Raw genomic sequence first — 10,217 nt, 5'->3', positions numbered from 1 at the left:
AAAAAAAACATTTTTGCGTGGATGTCAAAGGTCAACTTGAGGGGGTTTGAACAAGGGGGGGTGGTAGGACAGGGGTACATTATTCAAAATAACAAGGAGTGCTGATTTGGGCAAAGGTTGGTGCTTGCTGAAGACGGAAAACTCTTTCCTAAAAAGCTCACTCAGCTGTGCATTCTGTGTGTGTCAGAGTTGCTACTTCTCTCAGAATGCGTTCAACTACACATCACAGGGAGCCCTGAATGAGGAAAGAAAGAAAGAATTGTCTTACTGTTTGGGCACACGCTCAACAGACTTCTACAGACACTGTTTGTATCTAGAACTGTGCAATTTACTGGTCTGCATATCACTAAGTAACTAACTGCCACTGGTTCTGTCTCGCAGCGGACAAGACCATTTTAACCAGAAGAAAAATACAACATCATAAACACTTTGACTATGGCACACTATACAATCAAACTTGTTACTATACAGGTATAAATTCATTTTGTCAAAATGTATAGATATTTATAGAAAAAATGCATAGGGCAGTGATATCATAAAACATCATTACTGAATGTATGTAGAGTTAATAATAATGTAGAATTACATTTTAAGGTACGTAATTCTCATCTGGTTAAAGAGGTGGTGACCACTTTGGTAGTGACTACTACCACCACCCAGCCCCTTCCTAATCCCCCACCCAGCCCCTTCCTAATCCACCACCCAGCCCCTTCCTAAACCACCACCCAGCCCCTTCCTAATCCACCACCCAGCCCCTTCCTAATCCACCACCCAGCCCCTTCCTAATCCACCACCCAGCCCCTTCCTAATCCACCACCCAGCCCCTTCCAAATCCACCACCAAGCCCCTTCCTATTCCACCACCCAGCCCCTTCCTAATCCACCACCAAGCCCCTTCCTAATCTACCACCCAGCCCCTTCCTAATCCACCACCCAGCCCCTTCCTAATCCACCACCCAGCCCCTTCCTAATCCACCACCCAGCCCCTTCCTAATCCACCACCCAGCCCCTTCCAAATCCACCACCAAGCCCCTTCCAAATCCACCACCAAGCCCCTTCCTAATCCACCACCCAGCCCCTTCCTAATCCACCACCAAGCCCCTTCCTAATCTACCACCCAGCCCCTTCCTAAACCACCACCCAGACCCTTCCTAAACCACCACCCAGACCCTTCCTAAACCACCACCCAGACCCTTCCTAATCCACCACCCAGCCCCTTCGTAAACCACCACCCAGCCCCTTCCTAATCCACCACCCAGCCCCTTCCTAAACCACCACCCAGCCCCTTCCTAATCCACCACCCAGCCCCTTCCTAATCCACTACCCAGCCCCTTCCTAATCCACCACCCAGCCCCTTCCTAATCCACCACCCAGCCCTTTCCTAAACCACCACCCAGCCCCTTCCTAATCCACCACCCAGCCCTTTCCTAAACCACCACCCAGCCCCTTCCTAATCCACCACCCAGCCACTTCTTAAACCACCACCCAAACATTAAATATGAATGGTGATCAAAACAGAGAAAGCAGAGTTTAAGGAGATACACCTTGCCTACAGAATGTGTCAATACCTGGCAGTTTGAAATGACTGAGTGAGACTGAGTGTGATGAGGCTGTCTGTAATGCTACTCTGTGCCCAGTGTCCGATAGGGAGTTTGTAATAGTGCTGGAAGTTGTAATAGTCAGCTGGCAGAGGAGTGAGACACAGTGCGCATCAGAGACGAGGGACAGGGAATTGGGAGGAGAGTGTAATATATGCAATAATCTAAGGGCACGGGCGATTGTGTTAAACTCATCCGTGGAATGATAATGAAGGGGTGAATGACATCATGAAGAAGAGGGAAGAGACCCCTATAGCTCACCCTAAGATCTCCCTGCTCTCTCTGGCTATAAAGCTCCGCAGTTTAGCCCGACGGTTTAGCCATCCTACAACTGTGTGATAAAAGATAGAAAACATCAGTATGTGCATTGTTATAGCATTTCTGTTATGTTTAGTAGGATGGGTTAGGGTGAGTTTAGGAAGAGCTAGTTTAGATGCAGTGTGAGAATACTATGAGGGGATTCTATAGAAATACACAATGTCTCTGTTTCTCTAGCGTTGTCTGTCAGGGGTGGGTACTAGGTACCAGTAAGCAGCTGCCTTTGTGTTCTTCTGCTTCGTCTTCTTTATTTTTAATGGATGTATTTATTTGAGAAAAGGCGGGGTTTGTGAAACCTCCGGATCCTCTTTAGATTTACTGTCATAAATGACATTCAGTGCTACATATCCAATTAGATTAACATGTTAAAAGTCAGTTCATGCTACAATGCCAAAGGATTGTTGTCCGCGAATGTATATCCTATCATGTATAACAAATAAAAAATAGCTTCCTCAGTTATGCTTAAAACATTTTTTAAGGTTAAATTCGGGCTTCTCTTCAGGAAATTACACGTGTAGTTTAAATATACAATTTTCTATAAGCAGTTTTTTTTCTGTCTGCTAAAAAGAAATCTCAGGATATCCTCTGGGTTTTTAAAAAATGAAATAAAATCCCAGCAATTAAAATAAAAAGTAAAACAAATTTTAAAATGACAAAATAAAATAGTACCTGTACATGCCAAAATATTACAAAATCCAATAAATACAGAAATTATTGCACAGTTAAAGGCTCCAAAAATGGTATCATTTAATTCATCCTTTGATCAACTGTTAAAAAGGATCTTTAGCCAAATGAGGCAGTTTAGACCGGCTTTAATTGGTGCTGTTAATATCTGTTTGTTTGTTAATTGTTTTTCTCAGTTAGCAGTTTCTTAGGCAAAAACATAAAATTAACCCAAAATGCGATATTTAAGAAAAAGAGTATCCAGCTACCCCTTTTTGTATTTGTTTGTTTTCAAGGTTGTGGCGAAAGAGGCAAAATAGGAAAATCTGGCTTAGCTTCTCTCTCTTCAATTTTGACCTCGTTGGTCATCAAATGTTCCCCATGCCACTTTTTCATGTGTTTCTCGAGAGTGCTGTACACACTGAAGGGCATTTGGCAAATGTCACAGCGGTACACTTCCTTACCCATCTGCCCGTGGGTCTTCATGTGGCGGGTGAGCTTGGAGCTCTGGGCGCAGGCGTAGTTGCACAGCTCGCACTTGTAGGGCCTCTCTCCCGTGTGGCTGCGTCGGTGCACTGTCAGGTTGCTGCAGTTCTTGAACACCTTGCCGCAGTACTCGCAGGTGTCGCTCCGTCGGCTCTCCTTGGAGCCGGGCCGGCCGGATCCCATGCCCCCCAGGTGAGGGGTGCTACCCCCGCTGGCTGTACCGCTGCGCCCCGACAGGCCGCCATCCAGGAGGTCCCCAGGAGGTGTGGAGAAGCGCAGGCTGCCGTTCTCAGATGAGTGCTCAGAGGATGTGCCGAAGGGAGATTGTCTGGAGTCGGTGAAGCCCAGGAAAGGGTCTTTGATGAAGTGTCGTGAGGCGGCATAACCCACCAGCCACTGAGAGTAGACGTTCTCAGAGGGGATGATTGGTGCCGGGGGCATGTCCAGATCCTTCTCAATCTTGATCCTCTTGTTGGAGGAGTTGGACAGGCTGGGGCTGGTGATGGGTGTGGGCTTGCGGGGGAACAGGCCTGAGAAAGAGTTGCCGGAGCCACAGTTTCTGCCGTTGACAGTGGGCCTTTGGTGATCCCTTTCCATCTGGTGGTGATGGTGCTCCCTCTCCATCTCTCCCACCACAGAGTCCTCATCCCCAGTGTCCCGCTGCCCGTCGGACCCCTTTTTAGAGAAGGGCATCCGATTTTTACGATTGTCGACTATCAAGTTATTGTACTGCTGTATAGTATTCAGGCCCACATTCTCCACCATCTTACCCAGGGAGAGAGAGTTCTTCTCGTCTGGCGGCTTGGAGCCGTTCTCACGGTTACGGTAGAACTCCATGTTGTCCATGCTGAAGTTTGACTCTGGCCTGCTCTCGTTCTCCATCTCCTCTTCATCCTCTTCCTCTTCCTCCTCTTCACCCTCACCCCTGAAGTCTCCCTCTCTGTTCTTCATGCCTTCTCCGGTCACTTCGCTGGTGCCCGGCTCGGGGGAGCTTGTGGTGGAAAGCCCATCGTCAGACCTCCCTGTCATGGAGCCAGATTTGTGCATGTGTGTTTTCATGTGTCTCTTCAGCTTGCTGGCCTGGGAGCAGGCATGGTCGCACAGCTGACACTTATAGGGCTTCTCCCCGGTGTGGCTCCGCCGGTGGACCACCAGGTTACTCTGGAACTTGAAGCTCTTCCCGCAGAACTCACATGACTTGCTCTTGGCCTGTGTCTGGGGCGGGGTGGTGCTGTTGGGGGGCATGGCCGGCAGGGGCGGGGTGCTAAGAAAGGGTGACTTGGGGCTTGGCTGGAAGGGGTTGGGGTTGAGCAGGCGGTGCATAGGGTTGTTCCGGCTGGGCGAAAGAGGAGGTGTGGCCACGTTATTGCTCCCCGCCAGCTCCCTGAGCCGCCTGGAAAAGTCCATGGATTGGGCCTCGATGGCCATGGGCGTCAGCCGCATCACCCTCTCAAAGGCACTGGGGTGCTGGGAGATGAGCCCCATTTCCTCGGCACTAAGGCGTTCCAGCCGGTGGGGGTCCAGGTGGTGGCGGGGTGAGGGGCTGACGAAGGGCGGGGTGTTGGCGAGGCCTCCACGGTTCTCCATGAAGCCTGGTGGGGGCTCCCGGAGCAGGGGCCCAGTCATCCTCAACAGGTGGAAGGGGTTGTTCTCTCCCAGAAAATTGGCGAGGGGGGGACTGGGGGATGGAGTCCTGGCCCATGGGCAGTCCGGGGATGGTGATGCGGGGGGGTAAGCGACGAGCTGGAGGGGTTGGACTCCAGGTAGATGCGGATGCCATGGCTGTTCTGGGCGTGCTGCAGGAGGAACCAGGCACTGGGAAAGGGCTGCTTACACGTGGTGCAGATGTAGCTCGAAGGCTCGTCCCGGCCTCCTGCAACACAGGAAAAACACATACAAGAAAGAAAATAATTAAAACATGTTCTTCAAAACAAAATATTTTTCAATGAATTCAATGACAGTAACTTCACATCTATCTGAGGAATAATATTGAGATTTTTAGTGGAGTGTTTAGTGGTATTCGGTAGTCAGTAAAAATACAACAAGTTTGGTGTTTCTGTATGGTGAAGCTGGTGACTATGTTTGTATTTCTGTTACCATATTTCCTTACAATAAAACCTATTTCTTAAGTATGGGGAGTGAAACAACTGAAACACACCTGGATATCTGACAGCTGGGTTTGCAGGATTTAAAACTACCACTGATAAACATGATTATCACCCGGTCATGTGTTGATTTATACAACGAGAGAACTTTGCAGAGAGAGGGCCATCAGAGGGCCATCAGACAGACTTTTGTTATCCATATTTGCCTAATACCTCCAGTAGCTGAAATAGTCTTTACACATCATGTTGTCACATAACAGGGACATATTTATCAGGCTTTTGACAAGTGCATTTCCATAGTCACTGTGGATTGGCCGACGAGGTGGGGCACTGTACACACCAGTTTAAGTGCTCTTTAATCTCTCCAATTTACAAATCTCAAAATGATTACACCATGCAAGTGTGTTTTGGTGTGTGTGTGTGTGTGTGTGTCTTTAAAATCCACGAAGCCCTCCAAGCAGAGGGACTTTAATAATCACAGAGACGGCAAAGTAATATGGCTCTATGCTGAGAAAGTACAACTTAAAGATTTAAGGAACTCACTTTCTTACAAATAAAGGCCTCGTGCCTCGAGGGAACGAATGAAAAAAGAGAGGAAAGGGGAGAGTAAAATAAAGGCCTAGTGCCTCAAGGGAACAAATGAAAAAAAGAGGAAAGGGGAGAATAAAATAAAGGCCTCGTGCCTCGAGGGAACGAATGAAAAAAGAGAGGAAAGGGGAAAGTAAAATAAAGGCCTAGTGCCTCGAGGGAACGAATGAAAAAAGAGAGGAAAGGGGAGAGTAAAATAAAGGCCTCGTGCCTCGAGGGAACGAATTAAAAAAGAGAGGAAAGGGGAGAGTAAAATAAAGGCCTCATGCCTCGAGGGAACGAATTAAAAAAGAGAGGAAAGGGGAGAGTAAAATAAAGGCTCTGGGCGTGTATTAAGATAAATGACTGCTGATAAACAGGGAGAACGCGGATGGAGAGATTGAAACGGAGCGGTACATTATTACCTGTCTTGGGGTTGATATTTGGTATTTAACTGACTGGGTGCTTTGTGTCATTCTAGACACAAAAATTCAATACATTATAGCTGAAAACACTTCAGACCTCGTAATAGAGGTCTTCTGACCTCAACAAGACTTCCTGTATAAATAAAGGTTGAGTACTATAAAGAAAATAACAAGTAATGTATAACTCCTTTTCTCTGTGTGTGGATGTTCAACTTTGCAAATGAAGAGGCACTTAATGACTCGCCACACACATTTAGACGGCGGGATCATATACTGACTCTGTCACCATTGACACTACAGTATAACTAAAACCTCCCAAGTTCACATTCCTTCATGAGGCAGTTAGTTCCTCCCACAAAGCCAGGAAACAAATCTAACAATTCAACCTGCACAGGCAGACAGACAGAGAGACAGAGAGACAGAGAGACAGAGAGACAGAGAGACAGAGAGACAGAGAGACAGAGAGACAGAGAGACAGAGAGACAGAGAGACAGAGAGACAGAGAGACAGAGAGACAGAGAGACAGACAGACAGACAGACAGACAGACAGACAGACAGACAGACAGACAGACAGACAGACAGACAGACAGACAGACAGACAGACAGACAGACAGACAGACAGACAGACAGACAGACAGACAGACAGACAGACAGACAGACAGACAGACAGACAGACAGACAGACAGACAGACAGACAGACAGACAGACAGACAGACAGACAGACAGACAGACAGACAGACAGACAGACAGACAGACAGACAGACAGACAGACTCTATCTATCAAAGGACATACTGTATCTTAGGAACTAAAACCAGAAACTGCTCGGTCCTGTTTCCCTCACTGATTCCTCTCAGATCAATAGGGATTGGAAAGTGTAAACAGAGCTATCTATGGCTGCAATCAATCCAGCACATCTCAAGTAGGCAGAGAGAGAGAGAGAGAGAGAGAGAGAGAGAGAGAGAGAGAGAGAGAGAGAGAGAGACAGACAGACAGAGAGAGAGACAGAGAGACAGAGAGAGAGAGAGAGACAGAGAGAGAGAGAGAGAGAGAGAGAGAGAGAGAGAGAGAGAGAGAGAGAGAGAGAGAGAGAGAGAGAGAGAGAGAGAGAGAGAGACAGAGAGAGAGACAGAGAGAGAGACAGAGAGAGAGACAGAGAGAGAGACAGAGAGAGAGACAGAGAGAGAGACAGAGAGAGAGACAGAGAGAGAGACAGAGAGAGAGACAGAGAGACAGACAGAGAGTCAGAGAGACAGACAGAGAGACAGAGAGACAGACAGAGAGACAGAGAGACAGAGAGACAGAGAGACAGAGAGACAGAGAGACAGAGAGACAGAGAGACAGAGAGAGACAGAGAGAGAGAGAGAGAGAGAGAGAGAGAGAGAGAGAGAGAGAGAGTTCACACAGTGTCTGACAAACAAACCAACCTGCACATGTCCTCTATGCTCTACGCTTATTGTTATTGTTCAATGTATAGTTATTTTGACTTTCCCCCTTCTGATGACCAGGTGGCGAATCGCATCTCTGCATGTCTTGCAGACATATCAGTGTGGATGACGGATCACCACCTCAAGCTGAACCTCGGCAAGACGGAGCTGCTCTTCCTCCCGGGGAAGGACTGCCCGTTCCATGATCTCGCCATCACGGTTGACAACTCCATTGTGTCCTCCTCCCAGAGCGCTAAGAACCTTGGCGTGATCCTGGACAACACCCTGTCGTTCTCAACCAACATCAAGGCGGTGGCCCGTTCCTGTAGGTTCATGCTCTACAACATCTGCAGAGTACGACCCTGCCTCACACAGGAAGCGGCGCAGGTCCTAATCCAGGCACTTGTCATCTCCCGTCTGGATTACTGCAACTCGCTGTTGGCTGGGCTCCCTGCCTGTGCCATTAAACCCCTTCAACTCATCCAGAACGCCGCAGCCCGTCTGGTGTTCAACCTTCCCAAGTTCTCTCACGTCACCCCGCTCCTCCGTTCTCTCCACTGGCTTCCAGTTGAAGCTCGCATCCGCTACAAGACCATGGTGCTTGCCTACGGAGCTGTGAGGGGAACGGCACCTCAGTACCTCCAGGCTCTGATCAGGCCCTACACCCAAACAAGGGCACTGCGTTCATCCACCTCTGGCCTGCTCGCCTCCCTACCACTGAGGAAGTACAGCTCCCGCTCAGCCCAGTCAAAACTGTTCGCTGCTCTGGCCCCCCAATGGTGGAACAAACTCCCTCACGACGCCAGGACAGCGGAGTCAATCACCACCTTCCGGAGACACCTGAAACCCCACCTCTTTAAGGAATACCTAGGATAGGATAAGTATCACCCCCCCCCCTTTAAGATTTAGATGCACTATTGTAAAGCGACTGTTCCACTGGATGTCATAAGGTGAATGCACCAATTTGTAAGTCGCTCTGGATAAGAGCGTCTGCTAAATGACTTAAATGTAAATGTAAATGTACTTGATTATTGTTGTTACTGTTGACAAGGTTGATTATTATTATTTTAATTATGTTAATATTGTAAATCTCCAAAGTAAGGTTTGGCAATATGTACATTGTTACCTCATGCCAATAAATTAAATTAAACAGACAGACAGACAGACAGACAGACAGACAGACAGACAGACAGACAGACAGACAGACAGACAGACAGACAGACAGACAGACAGACAGACAGACAGACAGACAGACAGACAGACAGACAGACAGACAGACAGACAGACAGACAGACAGACAGACAGACAGACAGACAGACAGACAGACAGACAGACAGACAGACAGACAGACAGGACAGACAGACAGGACAGGACAGGACAGGCAGGCAGACAGACAGACAGACAGACAGGCAGGCAGGCAGGCAGCAGGCAGGCAGGCAGGCAGGCAGGCAGGCAGGCAGGCAGGCAGGCAGGCAGGCAGGCAGGCAGGTTCTAGGCTGTGGTACTTGGCATCGCTGTGTACCTTTAACAGTAGATAACTAATTGATGGCCCAGCCCGTGTTACACATGCCGGTTGGGTAATGCCAATGGGACTCGTTACCGCAGCGACACAAGCAAGCATAATATCCAGCACATACAGTGAAAATGAATGTTAAACACAGACTGCCACGTTCCTATGGGCATTGGTGTAAAACACACACACATATAAAGTGGGAACATTTAATTGTGCTCTTGGAAACTAGATTAATGAATTTATTAAACGAAAGCTTTGTGTTTTTACCTAATGCTTCAATTTAGAGTACAGATGAAAATATACCGCTTCTGTAATTGTTAAGGTTTGGATTCAGAGATGTGTGCCTGTGTGTGTGTACATTAAGTATGTCTATACTCTATACACAGAGGCTGAAGAATCATAAATAATAAGGGTTTATATTTATCCCATTTCATATATTTGTGTGAAGTGGAAATGTGTTTGTTGCATCTCCCAACTCCACCTCAGACACTGTCATTGGTCCATAGAGTAGAGAGCTCCAGAGAACGTCTGTATAGGGAGAAGGATAGTGAACACACAGTGTGTCTGCATGGGTATTTGCTGGAAAGAACACAGCTTTTCATAGCAGGTTTAGGGGAACTGACGAAGCAGGTTAGGAGAACTGACATGCAGGTTTAGGAGAACTGACAAAGTAGGTTAAGAGAATTAGGTTAAGGTTAGAAAAGGAGTTAGGGTTAAATCAATTTAAAAAACAAATTGACATAAGCTGGATCCCATCTAGACATGACCGTCTGCATGGCCTATGATGATATGTAGGTCACAATGCAGATGTAAGACAGATGTTCAACCCAGAACAGAAGGTCTGTTCAGGTCACTGAAATATGATTAGACCATCTTGTTATTATTTGAATAACAACAACTCCTCTTGATACTTCACGAGGGATATGCCAAAACAGTCCATTCATTCTGTTGAAATAAAATGTTCTAAGGCAGCTTATTTCTATCTTTAATAATAATAAATACATAATAAATTGTTCATATTATTAATTTAAAAATTATAATTGCACTGGTCTAATTTCATTTATGTAAAATTGTGAATCATGTGCACTTAGATTAGTAAATACTAACTGGCATGGTTA

The 10,217-nt window shown here is 47.1% G+C and overlaps 1 protein-coding gene across 1 annotated transcript in view; it reads right to left on the bottom strand.

Moving 5' to 3' along the window:
- Positions 1-1,423: 1,423 nt before the first annotated feature.
- The window catches only part of LOC124046658 (B-cell lymphoma/leukemia 11B-like), a 122,382-nt gene continuing 113,588 nt past the window's right edge, over positions 1,424-10,217 (bottom strand). Inside the window, 3 exon segments of the mRNA XM_046367283.1 lie at positions 1,424-4,738; positions 4,740-4,793; positions 4,795-4,937. Of these exon segments, the coding sequence (XP_046223239.1) occupies positions 2,870-4,738; positions 4,740-4,793; positions 4,795-4,937 (2,066 nt within the window). The 3' untranslated portion in view covers positions 1,424-2,869.

The sequence above is a fragment of the Oncorhynchus gorbuscha genome, linkage group LG10, assembly GCF_021184085.1.
Source record: "Oncorhynchus gorbuscha isolate QuinsamMale2020 ecotype Even-year linkage group LG10, OgorEven_v1.0, whole genome shotgun sequence".
NCBI lineage: Eukaryota > Metazoa > Chordata > Actinopteri > Salmoniformes > Salmonidae > Oncorhynchus > Oncorhynchus gorbuscha.
The sequence above is the reverse complement of the archived record's forward strand: the minus strand, read 5'-3'. Positions and strand labels throughout refer to the sequence as shown.